The 19,854-nt window shown below is 40.1% G+C and overlaps 1 protein-coding gene and 1 non-coding gene across 3 annotated transcripts in view; both read left to right on the top strand.

The window, feature by feature from the left end:
- Positions 1-171: 171 nt before the first annotated feature.
- On the top strand, positions 172-243 carry trnap-agg (transfer RNA proline (anticodon AGG)). Its single transcript has one exon. It is a non-coding gene; the product is annotated as a tRNA-Pro (tRNA).
- A 478-nt stretch (positions 244-721) lies between these two features.
- The window catches only part of bbs9 (Bardet-Biedl syndrome 9), a 108,188-nt gene continuing 89,055 nt past the window's right edge, over positions 722-19,854 (top strand). For both annotated transcript variants that reach the window (XM_086079463.1, XM_086079462.1), the window contains exons 1-13: positions 722-865; positions 2,271-2,382; positions 2,471-2,627; positions 4,840-4,904; positions 4,973-5,086; positions 9,818-9,992; positions 12,357-12,441; positions 13,872-14,055; positions 14,921-15,050; positions 16,778-16,959; positions 17,893-17,969; positions 18,105-18,158; positions 18,238-18,340. In XM_086079463.1, coding sequence (XP_085935589.1) covers positions 2,271-2,382; positions 2,471-2,627; positions 4,840-4,904; positions 4,973-5,086; positions 9,818-9,992; positions 12,357-12,441; positions 13,872-14,055; positions 14,921-15,050; positions 16,778-16,959; positions 17,893-17,969; positions 18,105-18,158; positions 18,238-18,340 — 1,438 coding nt within the window. In that variant the 5' untranslated portion in view covers positions 722-865. The remainder of the gene's footprint in view (positions 866-2,270; positions 2,383-2,470; positions 2,628-4,839; positions 4,905-4,972; positions 5,087-9,817; positions 9,993-12,356; positions 12,442-13,871; positions 14,056-14,920; positions 15,051-16,777; positions 16,960-17,892; positions 17,970-18,104; positions 18,159-18,237; positions 18,341-19,854) is intronic.

Genomic DNA, 19,854 nt, shown 5'->3' with positions numbered 1-19,854 from the left:
GTGCGCTGTGTATAACTGAATAACAGTTTTATGTTTGAGGGTGGTTGCAATTCACTGAATGTCCTGTAGGCGGTAGCAAAATGCCCAAATTGCAAATTGTCTTCAGATAGAGTTCGACGTGGCAGGGATTGTTTTTTGCTAAAAAGAGGAGTAACCTCCTGCTAGAAGCATGGCTCGTTGGTCTAGGGGTATGATTCTCGCTTAGGGTGCGAGAGGTCCCGGGTTCAAATCCCGGACGAGCCCTCCTTTTAGTTTAATTTAGTTTTTGCAAATGTAATATATATTCACATAAATCGTATTAATCTCAATTTGTCTGAGCATTATTACCATTATTTAGAGCTGTAAACACACACAACATTACGTCTAGTGCATTTAAGATAATTTGTTTAATGTTACGTTGTTACAAATCTTTGCAAGTAATTTTTCTGTCTGTCCTCCAACCGAGACCGCCATGATTTTAAAACAAAGACTCAATTTCCCATCATGCACCTGGCCGTAATCACCAGTGAAACTTTTTTGTGATTTGTTTTATTGTATTGGGCATTAAAGTAGTTGCCGTTGCTAATATATAATTAATTTGAATGTAAAATTGCAAAAAGAAGAATTAAATTGGAGCTAAATGAATGTAATATATTACACCCTTACCTCGCTAAACCACTTGCTACATGTCACGGAATGGAAACAAAGAACTACATTTCCCATTTAGCATTTCCTTTCCGAGTATGCGCACAACTGCCACGCTCGCCCCCGTATGAGCGTCAGTGCCATGACAACAAGACGATGGCTTCAAGAGGGTAAATGTGATTTTTGCCACTGCGAGCAGCAATAAACCTGCGGGCTCGTCAGACGCGTCGGTGAAGAAAAGGTAAGGCACCCATTCCACCTGTTGGACACTGGGTTACTCGCCTGGCTAGCTAATTAGCCGACCAAGCTAAAGTTAATGCGTTAGCCGCGAGCTAATTCATTTGTGAACGCGCCTTGATGTGAGCGCATGAGCCGCAACACTTGTTAACATTACTTATCTTAGTGCTCAAACGCGGACAATTAAACATGAAATGTGTTTAAATCCTCTTGTCATGTCTGGGCACCGCAAAGATGAGGGAGGAATATGTGCTGACTCCTCACAGTTTGAGCGAAATATGAAAAGGAATTGACTGTTATTATAAGTCATTGTGCTGTATTTAATGCCCATGAAGAACCTGTTTATGAGTGTTTTCGTCCGTTTAAGTCTTCATAGTTTAAAATTACACAATTTTGGAGCATGGTCAGATATTGGCTGTCTGAAGGAAACTTTTGAGCATCGCAACAGGATTTGATGTCATGAAACATGACTTTAAAAGTGTATTAATTTGTAAAATGAATGCCACTTTTAATTTGCCACTTTACTGGATTAGCTGCCTGTTCCACCTGCTCGGTCAGCACTAAGACAGGAGCAAAGCTGCTTGCCTTCTCAGGCGTATTTACGGCGAATGCGCTGGTCACATGACTGCTCATGCTGCTCTCCCATTGGCTGCTGGTGTCAGCGTACGATGAAGTGGCGTTTTTTCCGAGTGACACTTGAATCGATTTGATTTGTGGCGATTATTGGCACATATTAGCTTTTTTAAAATCGACCCCAAAAATCGGCGGTTTTGCCGCTTTTTAAAATTAACATACTATACAACATAGGGCCGATTTTCTCTGTTGCAAAGTTAAACAAATACTAAAAGACAAATATCAAATGTTTTACCTCAATTCATATATTTTCTGATGTCAACGTTAAGTTTAAATAAGTTATTTTAATCATTATATTTTAATAAATGATTAATTATAATTTATTTAAAATCATACGATAATAACACAATTAATTAGAATGTAAAGAAAAGTGTTGCAACATTCTTTTCTTCAATTCAATGGACATTGTGACGCGTCCTGGTGTACCAGCCTTGGCCACGTGGGGGCAGTATAATAGACAGAACCACACACGAAGAAGACTGCCTCATCAGTCATCCGCTGTCATATTAGTCATTTTTCCCAAAGGATCACCAGTTTTCCTTGAAAAATCTTAAAAAGGCTGTCAAAATAAATTCAACATTCTTAAAAAAATAATAAAGAAAAAATCAGACTCATAATAACATCACGTAATCATGATAGTGAAACCAATAAAACAGTGATGTGTTTTTAGTCAGCACTTTTAGAGCAGCTGCACATCATTTTTGAATTTCCACCTCTTTCAAACCTACTTGTAACCATAATTTGACCTTCTTGTGTCTTCTTCTCTGTCCAATCAGATGTCTCTGTTCAAGGCGCGGGATTGGTGGTCGGCAACACTTGGCGAAGGCGAGGAATTTGACCAGGGGTGCATATGCGTCGGAGATGTGGACAACAGCGCTACAGGACATGGTAACGTCATAGAAATAATATACAATACATTTCAGGTCATAATCACATCCATCATGTCAATAGTGTCTTTGTTGGTCTTCTTGTGCAGACAAAGTGGTGGTGGGCAGCTACATGGGCATGCTGCGGATCTTTTCCCCTCACTCCGCTAAAGTCACAGAGGGGGGCCAAGGCTCGGCCGAGGCGCAGCTCCTGGAGGTCCACCTCCAGAACGCTATCATCCAGGTGGAGCTGGGGAAGTTTGTCTCGTGAGTAGATTTGGTTATTATACAGAGGGGTGATGCGACACCCCTGAGAAAAGTGTCGAGTGCTGAACCTTTTAAAGACCAACCTCTCCAAAATTGCTTGAGGAAGCAACGAAAGTGATTTGTAGGAGCTTTCATTCATGAGGCTACAGCAACATTTAGCAACTTAATCTTCACTCAAATTAGCTTTAGCCTGATTTCCCGCTCACGAGCACACAAATGAGGATTACGCGTGGTGACTTGAGCAGTAGTAGCGTGACCCAAACAAAATCGTACAGTTCATTTCCATTTAAGTTTGCTGTACAATACATTTGCAATTTTGCATAGAATGTTTTAGACAAGACATCTCTGCATAATTGTATGCTTGCAGCTTCATACGAAAGCTTCTTTTCTGTTCGCAAGATTTATAAAGGTGTGCTTGGATCAGTTTGGTGTGTACAGATCACCTTTTGGCAAGTACATAGACCAGGGTTCACCGTTTCTGATCCTCGAGGTCCGGAGTCCTGCAGGTTTTAGATGTTTCCGCCCACTAGCACACCTGATTCATATAATCAGCTCATCAGCATGCCTGATAACGATCCTAAACTTAAGTATCAGGTGTGTTGGTAGTCGGAAACATCTAAAACCTGCAGGACTCCGGACCTCGAGGACCGGAATTGGTGAACCCTGACAAAAATAATCTTTATAGAATAACTCAAATAATCGCTTATCTAATTAAATAATTTGTTACCTCATTTATTGTGCTTGATGATATACAAAAAATAAAAATAAACTGTGCATGTAACATGTTAATTTATTGTATACATTTTGGGTGAATTTATCATAATTATGTTATGTTTATGTACTATCAAATAATTGGTTGATTAATTTGAAATCAATTATTTATACATATTGCAATTTTTTACAATTGAATAAATAACAGAATTTTATTTTTTTCAACTAATATATTTTTCATTTTACATCTTTTTTTGTTTTGTTTTCATGTTTATTTATTATACTGTAATATACGTAACTAATGCAGGTAAAAATGAGAATTAGTAAAATAAACTATTGTACTTACTTTATATTCACATTTGAAATGATTTTAAAACGTTTTATAACGTATTTTACCTTATCATTTATTTTCCTTTGCCTCAACTACGATTGTCCTGACCCCTTCATCCATTTAAAAAAATCAAATGTGGCCTTCAGGCAGATGGCGCTCTCTTCCTTTAGTCTCCCTTTTGCCAGTTCGCAGAAATGAAAAGGGAGCTTTCTTGCGGAAAAGGAAAAAAAAAATCTCCATGGCGTCGCCTCCTTCCTTCCTTCCCACAGCGTCGCGTCGGTGTTTGCTTTAAGCTGCGGTTCGCCAGCGCGGAATTCCTCCTGGGAATCCGGCGGGCAGTCAGGAGGCGAGGCTGGCGAGTATAAATACTGGCGGGCGGACAGAGGCGGTGGGCAGCCCACCAGAGATTTTTTATTTTATTTTGCTTTCCCAGGATGAAAGAACACTTGTGGGATCGGCTTCCCCTTCCGTCGTGGTTGCCCCTTTCTGAAGACTGCATTTTGTTCTAGCGGGACAAAATCAACAAATGTCTTGTCAGTGGAGGAGTAGCGTCATGGCTGCTTCTGCTACAGCTCATCGGTTAAAGGTTCAACTTGTAGAAGCAAGACTATTCTTATTCACAGGGGATGAGGATAGAGTCCTGGGGCGAATAATTTAAAAAGTATTTGACCCCCCCAGGGTGGAGGTTTGAAACTGACAATTTGATTCAAAACATTACGTTTGTCTAAATGAAGCTCCTCAAGTTCATTGACTCTGAGATCATGATGCCACAAGATGGTGACAAAGCACTACTTTTGTCTAAATGAAACTCCTCAACTCTGTTGACGTAGTTTCTCAGCCCTGAGATGCCACAAGACGGCGGCAAAGCACCACTTTTGTCAAAATGAAGCTCCTCAACTCACTCAAACATAGTTCCTTACCACCACCACGCCATAATATAATGAAAAAGCACTACTTTTTTTCTCATTTAAATTAGGCTGCATTCACACTGCAGGCAAATGCGACCCAGATCAGATTTTTTTGTTGCCCAAATGTAAATGTATCTGACTTTTTATGTCAATGTGAACAGTACAATTCCAATTTTTTTCATATCTGACCTTAGATCAAGTTAAAATAAGTTCATTCCAAATCAGCAGTGTTCTTGCTCTAATGACGTTGTTGTGTTTCCAGGTGTTCAGATCTTCTCCACCTGGCTGTCCTTCACCCCAGAAAGCTGTCTGTCTTCTCCGTTTTGGGTATAACTTTCTCCTACTACGTGTGTCTTCCTATTTAAGTGGCAGTTCATTAACATGTGTGTGTTCAGGCACGGCGGGGAACGTGGAGCATGGCGACCAGTACCAGATCAAACTGGTCTACGAGCACAACCTGCAGAGGACCGCCTGCAACATGACATATGGAACCTTTGGAGGGGTCACGGGTAACGCACGCATGCTTGCACACACGTCACCCACTTGAATGATGCCGTTTCATGCTCTGGTCCTTTTGGAAAATACATGTCGGGGACAGCCCTGCCACAATCCAAAACAAACTCACGCATGCACACTAACACATACACGCTCACTTGTGTCACACACTCAACTAAACACAGACAAACTCACACAATTATATACATACACACACACACACACACACACACACACACACACACACACAAACACATCCGCACAAATGATGCTGTCTCATGCTCTGGGCTTTTTGGAAAAAAAACAAGTCTGGGGACAGCCCTCCAAAAATCCATGAAAAAAACACACACACACACACACACACACATGGGAATCCCCTTTAAAGTGTAGAAAATGACTATTCCAAATAAAGGCTGCTTTGTTGAGACACGCACGTGTGTAATTGAGTGTGCCTGAATGTGTGTGTGTGTTTAGAATATGCCAAACTGTGGCCTGGCATGATGGACCCTTCATTCACTCCTTGTTTACATGAGAGACTTTTGCACCGCAGGAACTTTACACCGGAACTTAAAGAACTTTGGAGGAACTTTGCATGTGCTGTTTGAACTGAACTTCAAATTAAATTTCTGGGAATTATTTCCGGGTGAATGAAGACTTTGCTGGGGATCGTGTGTATGCGTGTGTGTGCAATTTGGTGTGTAATTATGGGCCTTAGTTATTTAGTGAACATGTACAGTACCTGGTTTTGGTGGTGCAACACACACAAAAAACACTATACACAATAAAGATTTGAGTGTCCTGAAAAGCACTATATACTGTAAATATTATTATTATTATTATTATTATTATTTTTATCTTTTGCATGTCCATTATTTATATTATTATTTTATTTGTATTTATGTATTATTATTATTATTATTATTATCTTTTGCATGTGTATTATTTGTATTATTATTTGTATTATTTAATTGTATTTATATTTTTATTTATTTATTATTATTATTATTATATTTTGCATGTCTCTTATTATTAACCACTAGAGGTCAGTGCCCACCACTGAATTGCTGTATTTCTGCTGTCTTTTTGTTAGCTGGTTAAAACAGTAGTTGACGAACTTTTTACAACAGCTACTACCTAAAAAACAACAACAACAACTAAGTATATATTACTATAATTGTAAGGCACTTTAACATTATGCAGTTTGAACATTCTCACTGCGCTGGAACTTAAATTAAGATTTAATATATTGCAAAACAGAGTTCAATAAAAATTCTATCTAAATAAGACCATTCTTAAAGATGAAATTCAACACTGACCTGTACCACATCGAGAGTCACTGGGTTAGAATGAATGAAATGAAATGCTGTTTAGTTTGGGAAATCCCTGTACCCCCTGGGAGGTCAGAGTTCATCTACAGGGAGCCATTAGAGTCTTTTTTTTTTGTCTCTCGGTCTCACACGCACGCACACACACACAGAAACTTTGTACTGGTGCTTTAACTTGACCTTAAAGCAAAACCACATAAGCATGGCGTCGTCCTAGCTATTTTTAAACTGAGGTTATTATCTTTTATTGGCGTGTAATAAGTCAGCTTGTAGTGGACGTGAGGGATTGAATAACGCAGCCTTAAGCTAATAAACCAAAATAGAAAGTATAGAAGCACACTTTTATACTTGAGCATTGTGCTGTGCACTCTACACATAAGACTCTCTGTAATAGCACACGGCCATTAATGTTGGCGTTTATTTCCATTATTCATGATACCTTTCGGGCTTGGTGGTTAGCCAGTCTGCCTCACGGTTCTGGGTTCGAATGTGAGCTGAGGTTTGGAGTTCGCATGTTCTGTATTTGAGCCGGTTTTCTTCAGGCGAGAGAGAGAGACAGAGAGGGAGAATGAGAGAGCCAATGAGAGTGACAGAATATGAGAGAGTGTAATATAGAGAATGAGAGAGGGGGGGGATATGAGAGGGAGAATTAGAGAACCAATGAGTGACAGAGGATGAGAGAGTGTACTATAGAGAAAGAGACAGAGAGGGTGAATGAGAGAGAGAGAGAATGAGAGGGAATGTGAGTGAGAGACAGAACAAGAGAGACAGAATAAGAGAGACAAAATGAGAGAATGTGTGTGTGTGTGTGAGAGAGAGAGCGATTAAGAGAGTGAGAGAACCTACAAGAGAGTGATATAGAAAAAGAGACAGAATTAAAGACAGTGAATGATAGTGTGAGAGAGGGAATTAGAGAGCAAGAATGAATGAGAGCAACAGAATGAGAGCAACAGAATGAGAGCAACAGAATGAGAGCAACAGAATGAGAGAGAGAGATTTAGCGAGACAAACGTGAGAGAACATGCAAGGGAGAATTAGAGAGCAAATGAGAGTGACAGATGATGAAAGCGTGAAATATAGATAATGAGAGACAGAGAGGGACAATAAGAAATAATGAGAAAGAGAGAGCAAATGAGAGTGAGAATGAGAGTGCAAGAGCGAGAGAGAGCATGTGAGAGAGAGAACAAGAGAGACAAAATGAAAGAATGTGTGAAAGAGCAGTTAAGAGAGTGAGAGGAACCACGAGAGAATGAAATAGAGAGACTGAATTAAAGACAGTGAATTATATAGAGAGAGAAGGAATGAGAGAGCAAGAGTGAATGAGAGTGACAGAATAAGAGAGAGAGAGAGAGAATATAAGAGAGAGAACATGAGAGAGAGAGAAAATTAGAGAGCGAGTGAGAAAATTTGAGAGTGAGAAAGAGAGAATGAGAGAGACAGAGAGATAGAGAGGGTGAATATGTGTGAGTGTGTAATTTGCTGAGGGTGTGTGTGTGCGTATGTGTGCGTGTAACTGTCTTCCCATGTATTTGTATTGTGTTATTGGCCACTGTGGAACATGCTCATCACTCACACACACCCATGTGCACACGCACTCGTGTTTGCACAGAAGAGGTGTGTGGCTTTTCTTTCCAAATCTCTGCTGATGGATGGTTTGTGCGCGTGTGTGTGGTTTGTGCGCGTGTGTGCGTGCGTGTGCATGTCTGCACTCTAGGTGGCTGTATCCCTGACCTCTCTACTTGACGGCAGTGAGAGTTTTAATAGCGCATAGAGGCCTAATTATAGTCCTCCGGTCACATCGCTGCTTTATGACGGTGTGTGTGTTATATGAGTGTGTATTGTGTGCATGTGCTAAGGTGTTAATGGAGATATCAGACTGAGTTGGAGTGTGAAACACGCCTCGCTCTGCATAGCGCCGCCACCGCTGAAATGAAACAGGAGCAACATGTTTATTGCGTGTGTGTGTGTGTGTGTGAGTGTGCGCGCGTTTGTGTGTGAGGCCGTGTTGTAAATTGCTACGGGTTAAATGGTGGAATCTGGAGTTTAAACTATGTCAACCATAATTATGCAAATGACAGCATTCCAGATAAGATTTTATTGACCAAAACAATTCGGCGTGTCCGCGGGGTTTTAAAAAGTATTCATGAACCCTTCTGTTATGATGCGGGTCAAATGGACCCATTTTAAAGCTCGAGTCGAGACTTTTATGAAACAAACAGGATAGAAACAATGCTGAAGCTTGTTGTGCTGATTATAAGATATCCTTACATTTTATTTTTAGTTATTTATCATAATCTATTATGTTGTAACTTGTGGGTCAAATTGACCCATTTTTTAATGCTAGAAAATACTGGCTTTCTTTAGGGGTGTCAGGCGATTATTATTTTTTTATCGTAATTAATCGCATGGCTTCAATAGTCAACTCACGATTAATTGCAAATATTATATCTAATCTAAATGTACAAAGGATGATATACAATAAATGTTTTTTCCCCTTATTTTTTCATACTCTTGTTAATATAAAAGTGGGAAAAAAAAGTTTTCTTTTAGTCATTGATACAGTATTTTTTTCATAATAATTCATAAATTTGATTTAAAATTAAAAAGATGTAGTGTGCTGTAAAAACCGGGTGTGATATTGATTTGTGTTGAGGTCATTTATTACTTACTAGATGGCATCATTGCATTTGTAAGACGTCGGTGACAGCTCAGAGCATTTTTCTTTTCATATTAAGAGCTAGCTCATCTTTAACATGAAATAACTTGTGAAATTCTCCACATTTTTAAAATAGTAAAATACAACTTGATCCCAGTCTCCACAAATATATGTATTATTGTTATCTTTATTACTGCTAAATTGTGACGTGGACGTGTCTTTTGTGTTGCGACTGGAACTCCCCCAGTAGAGGCTTTCCAAGAAAGGGGCATTCATTAATCGCGCGTTAAAAAAAAAGAATGGTGTTAATACATACTTTTAAAAAAGTTATTAAATTTGACTTGGAATCATGTCATACAATCTTGTTATCATTCTTTTTTACGGACAAGTTAGCATCCTTTTGAAGGGCCTCGACATGCTTGTGAACTCACCAGCTTTTCCACCCTATATATTTTTGGGGTCCCCAACATGACCTCAAAAAATATCCGGTGACTCCAGTTTTGCCGATCAAATGACACATTGGGTGGGCTTGTCGGCCATTTTGGTTTGAAGCTGCCATTTTGGGGCAAATTGCAAGACTCAAACTTGGACTAACATACCCCTAGTTGGTGATTAATCCAAACGAACCTTAAACGAAAGCAGGCGTCCTAAACAGATGACTGACGCTAAATTCAGATCATTATTTGGATGATACCATCTTGTGTGTAAAAACTGTGGTAGAAAATAATAGCATCAACCAATGTCCTCTTTCCTCTTGCCGCCAGGTCACCACTCACTGTGCATCCAGTCCATGGACGGCATGCTGATGTTCTTCGAGCAGGACAGCTACTCCTTCGGAAGGTTCCTTCCTGGCTTCCTGATTCCCGGCCCGCTGGCCCACAACTCCCGGACGGACAGCTTCCTCACCGTGTCTTCGGCCCGCCAGCTGGAGAGCTACAAGTAAGTTTCGCTGACATGGACTCCACGTAGAGCGTCGACGCAAAAGTCCTGCGAGTGGAAAAGAAAATGTGACAAACCGCAGAAATGTGCTCGGGAACTCTTTGTTTTGCCCGTGTTGAAAGTGCGCATGGTGAACAAGGTGTGCGTTGTCACACTTGCAGACAGTCTTTTGGCAGTGTGTGTGTGTGTGTGTGTGTGTGTGTGTGTGTGTGTGTGTGTGTGTCTATGTTGGCCAGCACTATCAGGCCTCATGTAAAGTTTAAGCAAACATTGTTGTGTAGTTGTACTCTCACTGGAAGATGATCTCGCTGGAAAGACCACGCACACACACATGCAAATGCATCTCAAATCTGGTGCCAACACTCACACGTACACACCAAGGTCTCTTGTATAGGAGTGCTTGAAAGGCTCAACAAAGTTGTCCACAGGTGTAAAGCTGAAGGCCAGATCAGGCCTTTACATGCTATTATAATGTGCAGTCCACATTTCTGTTGTAGAGAATGAAATGATTGTTTAAAATGCACAACTTTAATATATAAGTGAGCATAAACATTTACAGTTAATTTCTTTGCAAGTGAGCAAACTTCAAAATTCTGCAAGTCATCATTTCCATTATAACTACCCTAAATAAGGACAAGCGCTAGGAAAATGATGGTTGTTGAATTTCATCATAATATCGCGGTAGCAGAATGCTTTTTACTTTTGATCTAATTCCGGGTCTATCTGAAGCAAACAATTCACGTCAGTCAATTCCAAGAAGCCCTCTCACTCCACATCTGTGAGTTCTACTCCAGCTCCCTTCTCTTATCCACTTGGGCTTTACGCATAACGATAAACAGCCCTGACGTTGGCACTAATAGAGCGGGACACCCCGGGACCGCATAAAATGTGTGGGCCGGGTGTCGGTCAGACCTGGCGGAGAACATTCGCAGCTGTCGAGCAATAAAAATACTTTCAGGTGGCGAAACATAAGAAAGAAAGATACAGTGAATTATCCCATAGGAAATAATGTAAATCCAATTCATATGTTCCAGGGTCCAACTGTCACTGTAAAGAAAAAAATCTGTTTTGTTCACTGAATAGAACAGGCAAATGTTTTAAGTCACAATTTAATTAGGGGTGTCAAAATTAGTGCGTTAATTTAAAGTTGCTTTAACGCCACTAAGTTTTTTAACGTACGATTTATGACCGCCGCTTATTTGGAAAGACTGTATATGGGTAATTCCAGTCGTAACGCACCAGACACGTCCACGTCAAAATTTTGCAGTAATAAATTTAATGTTAATGATAATGCATATATTTGTGGAGACTGGTGTCAAGTTGTATTTTACAATTTTAAAAATGTGCAGAATTTCACAAGTTACTTCATGTTAAAGATTAGATAGCTCTTAATATAAAAAGAAAAATGGACTGAGCTGTCACCAACGTCTTGCAAATGCAATTATGCCATCTACTGGCGGATATTTTGACCTTAACCCAAATAAATATCACACTCGTTTTTTTTTTTTTTACAGTACATCGTTTTAATTTTAACTGAATTTGATGAATTATTATGAAATTACTTTATCAATGACTAAAAGATGCAGCCATATTTCTATTATTTTTTTCTACTTTCATGATAAGAGTCTTAAAACTTAGGAAAAAAATATTTTATTGTACATTGAGAACAGATATAAAATTAGTGAGTTAACATATTGAAGTTATGCGATTAATTCCAATTTAAAAAATAAAAATCGCCTGACACCCCTAAATGTAATACTGTAACTCTCATACTAGTTTACAAAAAAGTTACTACTGTAGTTAAAAGAAAGAAAAAGCAATTAGTTCTCTCTAGTCTGTCTACTTCTAACTATCCGTCCATCCAGTAAGTTCTATCAGCTGTCTATTGGAGTCTACCTATTTTTCTAGTTCTTTGTCTTTCTAAATATCTAGCTGTCTGTCTGTCTGTCTACCCATCTTTTCGTTGTCTACCTATGTATCCATCCATCCACCTGTCTAGTAACTAGTTCTATTGTTTTTGTTGTCTGTCTGTTCTAGCTAGCTATCTGTCTAGTTTTAGCTATCTACCCATGCACCTATCAACCTTCTACCTGTCTATCGATCGAGTTCGACACATCTCTCTCTTTTATGTAGCTATATTAATAATAAGGGAAATCAGGTGTTTGAGGCTCTCCTCATTGCAAATAGCTTCTCTAGTTGGGTCAGGCCAGGTCACGCAGTGTTGGTCCAGCTGTTTAAGGAGGACACATTCTTGCCAGGGCGCCATGACTGCCAACTCCGTGGAATGTTCCACATACCCAAGACGCCAACGTCAACGCGGTTCAGGTAGCATTCACGGTGTTTAACATCTGCTCTGCTCCTCAGGTACGAGACTCTTGCCGTGGCCACTGAAGCGGAAAGCCGCCAGGACCCCGACCAGCCCCCCAAGACCAGCATCAAGAAGCTGACCGTGAGTCCTCACCTCCAGTGAAGCGCTGTCCGACCCCACTGTGATGTCACTTGTTCCTGTGGCGACCATTAGCGCTCGTTAACGCTAACAAGCCCAATTTGCAAGAATAAATTCACTGACACGACTCGCTCAACACTTCTGGCGTTGTTTTAGTTGTACTTGGCAAGGAGGTTCTTTACTTGCACTCTGCTGCCCTCCCATTAGCATCCATGGAAAGCGTTATGTAGCATCCAGGTAACCATGACAACAGACACTGATTTAGAGAACCACATAAGGAGTAGGGCGGTGTTTACAGACAGGTACAAATGTTAACATGTCACTAAGGTTCACAAAGAGTTGAATGGGAGTACAATCTTAAGTAAGATATAATTTCTTAAATGTAACCCAAATTTGCTTATTTTGCTTTGACAAGGGATTTTTACCTAAAATAAAATTGTTAGACAAGATCATTCTGCTTATTTTAAGATATTTATTACTTAATTATCTTATTTGGTCAAGCAGTCTTGGCATTGAGTGTTAACAGACACGTTTTAAGTACTGTGAGGCTTTAAACAAACATTTTCCACATTTTAAGATGATTGACCAACATCAAAGGTCCTTAAACTGGGATTTCATAAGTTGAATTTTCTTATTTTAAGATTTTTGCAGAATCTAGTAATAAGATAAATGGAAAAAAACACAAGTCTGAAAACAATCAGACTAAAGTGCAATATAGCTCTTTATTGTAAGCATTTTTTCTTGTAAAAATAAGTTTGTGGTTTTGTTATATTTACGAAGCTCATTTTTCCTCTTGCCAGTAAATGCACTACCTACTCAGTGGTCTAGTGGTAATGTGTCTTCCCTCATACTGGGTTGTGGGTTCAATCCCTGGCTGCAGGTCTTATCAAAGACAATTAAAAATGGGACCTGTTATCTCCCTGCATGACACTTATTCTAAGATAGCCAACCGTAAATGAATATGAAATATGAATATTTTAAGGTAAATCGTTTTATATATGAAAAAGTTGTATATATTAGTATATATATATATTATAGTATATTGAAAAAGTCAATATTACTTGTCTTTAGTCTAAAAATACTATCTTCAAGACCGCTGTGGTTGATATGGGAATAGTATTATTTTCTTATTTAAAAGGTAAAAAAATAATAATAATATTGTTCTCTTGGCAGATAATTCTTGTTTGAACTTAAATAATTTTCTTATTTTGCTGTATTTTTTTTCTCAAATTTTCTACTGTCCTTCAGTAGAAGTGTGGATAAATGAGTAGATGGGAATAGTGTATAAATGGCCGGGCGGGTGAAAGGATGAATGGACTGATGGATGAGTGGATAGGTTGATGAATGTGTGGCTACGTGGATGGATGGACTGATACATCGGCGGATGATTTGACAAAAAGTTGACTAGGTCGTTATTTGCGTTTCCCCCGCAGCCCGACTGGACGTTGGTTCTGGGCGAGCAGGCCTTGGACATCTCCGTGCCCTCCTTCTCCCACTCGTCCTCCTCCATCTTCGTCCTGGGTGAGCGCAACCTCTACTGCCTGCGTGACAACGGGCAGATCTACTTCATGAAGAAGTTGGAGTTCAATCCTAGCTGCTTCCTGCCATACGCCTCGTGTGAGTCACTCATGGAGATCATGCACATCATTTGTGGCTGATGGATGAGTTGGTGAGTGAGTGAGGGAAGATTTTGATTTATTTTTTGCCTCGACTTCATTAAATTCACGTGTAAATTACAAAAACGATGCTCAGATAAAAGCAGGCGTGAGTGTTTGCCAACACGCACACACAACCACGCGCCGTCTGTCATTTTGACCCCCCTCCTCGCTGACCGCCATTTTGAACCCACTGAGGTGTTTGTTTTGCGTGTGGCCGCCACCTCAGATCTCCCCTGGTGGTAGCTGCACCGCTACTGGGATGGGCACACGTGCATGTGTGTGTACATTTACGTGTGTTTGTATAATGCAAGTCTCGTTTTTTATAGCTCATGTTTCAAGGGAAAGTATTTGTGAGTTGATACGTATTTCTGCCTGTTTAAAGCGCAGCCACTTGATGAAATGTTATGATGTCATCACTTGGGTTACTTCTCCACTTTGTGGCTGCAAAGTTTATCACGTGTCTTTTTACCTTTTTTTCCAGCACTAAAAGTACATTTGATATACCAGCTGGGTGGCGGAAGCAAAGCCTGAACACGCAGAGAACATTAGTACATACACGCACGAGGTTTATTCTCATTTTGCCATTTTGGGCTTTCCAAACCTTGTACCAAAACGATTTTTTCCCTCCTTTTTGTGGTCGTGTAGCACCAAATTAGCTTCATAAAAAAAGAAAAAAAAAAGCTCCACAGTAAGTAATACAGCAAGAAATAACCACAAAGTGACCTTTATGTGTAATATCTGACATTCTCCCCTTCCCCTTTAAAAATACAAATAAAAAGCACTTGCCCGACCTAATACATATTTGCTCCTTGTTTTCCATTTAGTGACCGATGGCACTACCAACCTGTTGCTAGGCAACCACACCAACATGCTGCTGGTGTACCAAGACGTCACGCTCAAGTGGGCTGCCCAGCTCGCTTTCGTGCCCGTGGCGCTTCGCGTCGCCAACTTCCCGTGAGTGTGACGCCCATGTGTGGTGACGTACAAACACATACGCACGCACACGCTCATACACATGCCGGAGTCGTTGTCTTTTATTAGTTTCTCGACTAGGGTATTTGCCTTTCTGGGGCCCTCAACATAACATGTCCAAAAAGTCACCAACTTTTGCAAGTACATGTATCCTAGTGGAAATAGGTATTTATTTTAGGGGTCTCTAATATGAGCCCCTACAACTAACTCGGTAGCGCCCTCTCCTGATACCAGTATTACCTATCGGCACAAAATTGGACATGTCTGTCATATCACGACCCATGGCCAAATTTGAACCGTAAGTTAGCCATTTCGGTTTTAGGTAGCCATTTTGAGTGGATGCCAGGTCTTGACAACTCCTATCAAAATAAGTCACACAATTACACTAAATGCCAATTAACAAAGTTTGACATTAGGGGGGCTGATCATCGGTGCCGATATATGGCATTTTGACAAAATAGCGGCCTCAGCCGCAAATGTGAAGGCCGATAAAGCTGGTATCTCACTGAGCCGCGAGTTATAGTTAAAAAAAACAATTATCTTTTACTGTAAATGAATATCGGCGTGAAATATCGCTTGTCGTCCTCCCTGATCACTAATAATCGGCATCAGTATCAGCTTTGAAAAAGCCATATCAGTCTATTATTAGTTTAAAATCACAGCATCCTTGACGCATGTTTGGACAAGGCATGTCCAAATGCAACGGGGTTCCGTCACCTCAATGAACTGGCCTTCTCCATCGTCCCAACATGTGGTCTGAGTCGGGTTCTTTGGTGTCTTCGCTCACGTTAACATCAACAGTAGTGGGTGGGAACATCCCACTGTGGGCAAAGTGTGTGCGTGTCTTTGTTTTTAGTGTTAGAGTGTGTTTCCGTCACAGTCAGTCGCGTGCGTGAGTGTGTTTCCGCGGCAGTTAAAGTGGACGTTTAAATGTAGGCGATTTCCACCCATGCAGGTGTGGAGCCTCGACCTGAACTCCGCCACCCTACTGCCCCGCGCGCATGTGTGTACGTACACCATGTGTGTGTATGCGTGTGTGTTACCGCCTCGTTGGCCTGGAAGTACGACACATCTGCAACCAGTTAACACGCACTCACTCACGCTGTTAAAACACATTATTGCATCACTCAGCATTTCCTGCTTCTCTCTTTTCCCATTTTTGTTCTGTCAGGAAATCTTTACGTACGTTTGATGTATTGTCCATAAAAAAAAATAGGAAGTGGGACACGCAGAAATAGAAGAATTTAGAAAAATATAATTGCGGTATTGTATTCCAAATCAAAACATGAGGGAAATAATGCATCAAATGAGTTATTTTTTTTACATAAATTGCAGAAAGATGCCTATTAAGCTGTTTGACATTTACTGCATAAACTGGGAAATGCTTTCCTGTGAATTACTGAACACATAGTTAGTTGTATGAGCATGTTTCTGAGAACTGCTTCACATCTGTGTTGCATTGAGCCACTTGTTGAAGGCTATTCTAGCCCCGGACCTATATACGTATATCTAACTGTAAATTACAGCATTAAAATGACTGAGCTACAACCTAAGAATGTTGGTGAGAATGCTTCACATCTGTGTTGCATCGAGTCAGTCTTTATTGTCCCTTGGTCCTGAACACCATGCTACACAGATGTAAATCACTTAGTTTCAACTAATTTCGGCTACACTCCTTATGTTTTGTGTAATTTATTGTGTGGCGTCAGGGATCTGAAGGGCGCCATGGTGAGCCTGAGCTGGGATGGCCACCTGCTTTGCTCCTACATGGGCACCGACCCGTCCTTCTTCTCCACGCCAAAGGTGGATGCCCGCGAGGTGGACTACGAACAGGCTGACGCCGAGATGAAGAGGCTGCAAAAGTTCATCAGAGAAGCCAGCAGGACTCAGGGTATGAGGAATGATGCCGGATTCAATAAGGCGTTTCTTCATGGTGGCTACAGTTCAAACTGTCACCATTAGAAAACATTTGATTGACTCTGCAGGCAATGATTTAAACGATACTTCTTTAAAAAAAGAAAAAAGTTCTCAGTTTTCTTAATTTAATATAGCCTAAGGATCAAGACTTCCACCTGTATTATAGATAGTGCCAACCCCCCCCCCCCCCCCCCCCCCAATGACAGGGGTTACATTCCAGACCCATCGGCAGGAGGTGAAAATCAGTGCTGTTGAGAGACCATGTATGAATACATGAATTCTAAAAATAAATAAACCACAGAATAGTTTTACCCCTCCTACAAGCTTTTTACTCATTTGCTCCAAAAATGTATAAATGTGTTCTTTTTTAAATGTTTAAGTGTCCAAAAGACGTATTTATACGTTTTAATAGGTTTTTTTGTGTTTTTTTTCATGCTAGAGCACACGGAAGGCTTTGATGCAGCCTCTTAACTGCAGAGAATGCTTGAAGCAATGGTAGTATTTACAAAAACGGCCAGCAGGTGGCAGCAGAGCAAAAGAGATAAAAAAGGGCCATGTTGAAAAAAAGCTATTTTACTCACATTTCTAAATAGATTTGTGAATAATGATGAAATGTTGCTATATTCTAATGCTAATTGCTGCAAAATGGAAACAGATAGAAATATACATTTTTCCTGATGAAACAAGCGACTCTAAACCTTCTATTTTTTAGAGGTTCCATGTTTTTTTATAGCAATGGAACAAAATATTCTGTGGGCCTTGCAAAATCTGTCAAAATCCAATAAAACAGCCGGGAGCAAAGGGGGTTGCTTCAGTGAAAATGGCTGGGAGTGAATGAGTTAACCTGTACCTTATGAAATGTCCAATGGCGTTAATTAGCATAAAGATTCCAAAATGTGTATTTCAGACATTCTACCTAAGGGTGAAAGTGAGAAGGACTTGACGGTGACGGCATGTGTGTCTCCTGACATGGACATCCCATCGGTGCGTGCACGCGTTACATAAGTACACGTGTTTTGTGACTTGCTAGCATACTTTATTTACAAAAAAATGGAGAGGTGTACTCACTTTGATGAGATACCGTTCCAATATCCTCATTTGTTTTGTCTCGTTGCACAGCGAGCTCTGATCCAAGACATGGACGACTTTCCTGTCCCGTCGGTGACCGTGAGGGTGAGTTCGGAATCGTATTTGAGGATGTTTTATCGTATTTCTACATCCTTCTTCACATCCTCCTCCTAAATGTGTGCAGGTGACCGTGAAGGCCAGAAGCCCATTGGCCTCGTCCAAACTGACCGTTGGTGTTCAGCCTCCGCTTGCAGTCACCCAGGACCAGTTTGCATTGGAACCTTTAGGTCAGTCTGTGTGTGTACACCAGTGTGGTTTTATGTGTGTGTGTTTGCACTGACAACATGTTGGACAACATGTCTTCTGGCTGCGGCTGAGCTACAGCAATTGTGACCAATTGTTTGCAGATTTTTCTTATCCTTTGGGTGCACAAACCTGTACTCTTGCGTACATGTGAAAGTACTTGTGTTTCGCTTTGGACAATAGAGGGTTGAAAAAAAGTCAATTGACCTCAAGCAGCTGCAATAATGGGAACTAGTTCAACGTTTTCAAAAAGCGCAGAATAGATATCTAGATGAAAAGATTCATCACGTGAGGGAAATCAAATTGTCACAGGAGCAATATTTAAACAACCAATGTGGGAGTCAAGACTGTCATTTGGCTCCCACAACCCACAAATAAAAAACTAATAAAGAGCAGCATTGAAGGAGGAATTTGAAGAAATTCAAATCTAAACAAGAAAAATTATTCTCAAATTAATTGGATTTTTAAAAATTGTTTTAGAATTGTCCTTTAAAATGATGCAGGATCCTTAAATTTGCCGTTCATGGGTTTAAAAAATGCTACAAACACAATTTGTAACTACTCTGTATTCACTATAAAATGTGCTGTGAAAGTCAAGTCCAAAATTTTATTTGCACTCGTCGAAACATAGTATTCTGAATTTTATTAAGCTTGTGGTATAGGAATTAAAGCGGAAGTCAACCTTAAACATTTCTTCACAATAATATTTTCAATGTGACCTCACTAGTCTGAACATGGCCTTCTGATTATTTAAATTAATATCACATTTGTGGAACTTGAGTTAAGCAGCAAAATCCAGCAGTTTTTATCAATATCAGAAGGCGGCCATTTTGCCACTTGCTCTCGAGTGAAGATGACATCACAATTGCTCAAATCTCAGGTAACAACCAATCACAGCTCAACTTCAGATAACAGGTGAGCTGTGATTGGTCGTTGCCAGAGCCCTGAGCAACTGTTATGTCATCTTCAGTCAAGAGCAAGTGGCAAAATGGCCGCCCCGTGAGATGGATAAAAGCAGCTGGATTTTGCTGCTTAACTCATACTCCACTAACGCAATATAAACCAGAATATCATATTTAGACTAGTGGGGCTCCATAGAACAAATTATTTTATTTATTATTAAATTTTTGGGTTGACAGACTTTAAAAAGACTAATCAATCCGTTTTCCGTCATCTAAGGAGACTGACATTTTATGCAGCACTGCCACCTGCTGTCGACTAAAATTGATGTCTAAGTGCCCACAGGCTAAATCAGGTCACTGGTATCTCAAGGTCCCACTATATTTCCTTAAAAAAAAAATTGCAACATTTTCTTACAATATTGTAATGGATGATTGAGTCAGTATCACTCACTTAGTCTTATAGGTCTTTAAAAAGTCTCACATTTGACCTCCTGAAATCTGTGAAATGCCTCTTCTCAAGTTCATATTTATTTTGACTTCCTCCCGGCACAGCTGCTCTTTGTAACCATTCCTTTCTTCTATCTATCCATTATCAC

The sequence above is a fragment of the Leptonotus elevatus genome, chromosome 6 (genome assembly GCF_054856555.1).
Source record: "Leptonotus elevatus isolate MCC_2025b chromosome 6, RoL_Lele_1.0, whole genome shotgun sequence".
In the NCBI taxonomy this organism is placed as follows: Eukaryota; Metazoa; Chordata; class Actinopteri; order Syngnathiformes; family Syngnathidae; genus Leptonotus; species Leptonotus elevatus.
Note: the sequence above shows the minus strand (reverse complement) of the source record. Positions and strands in the feature narration are given on the sequence as shown.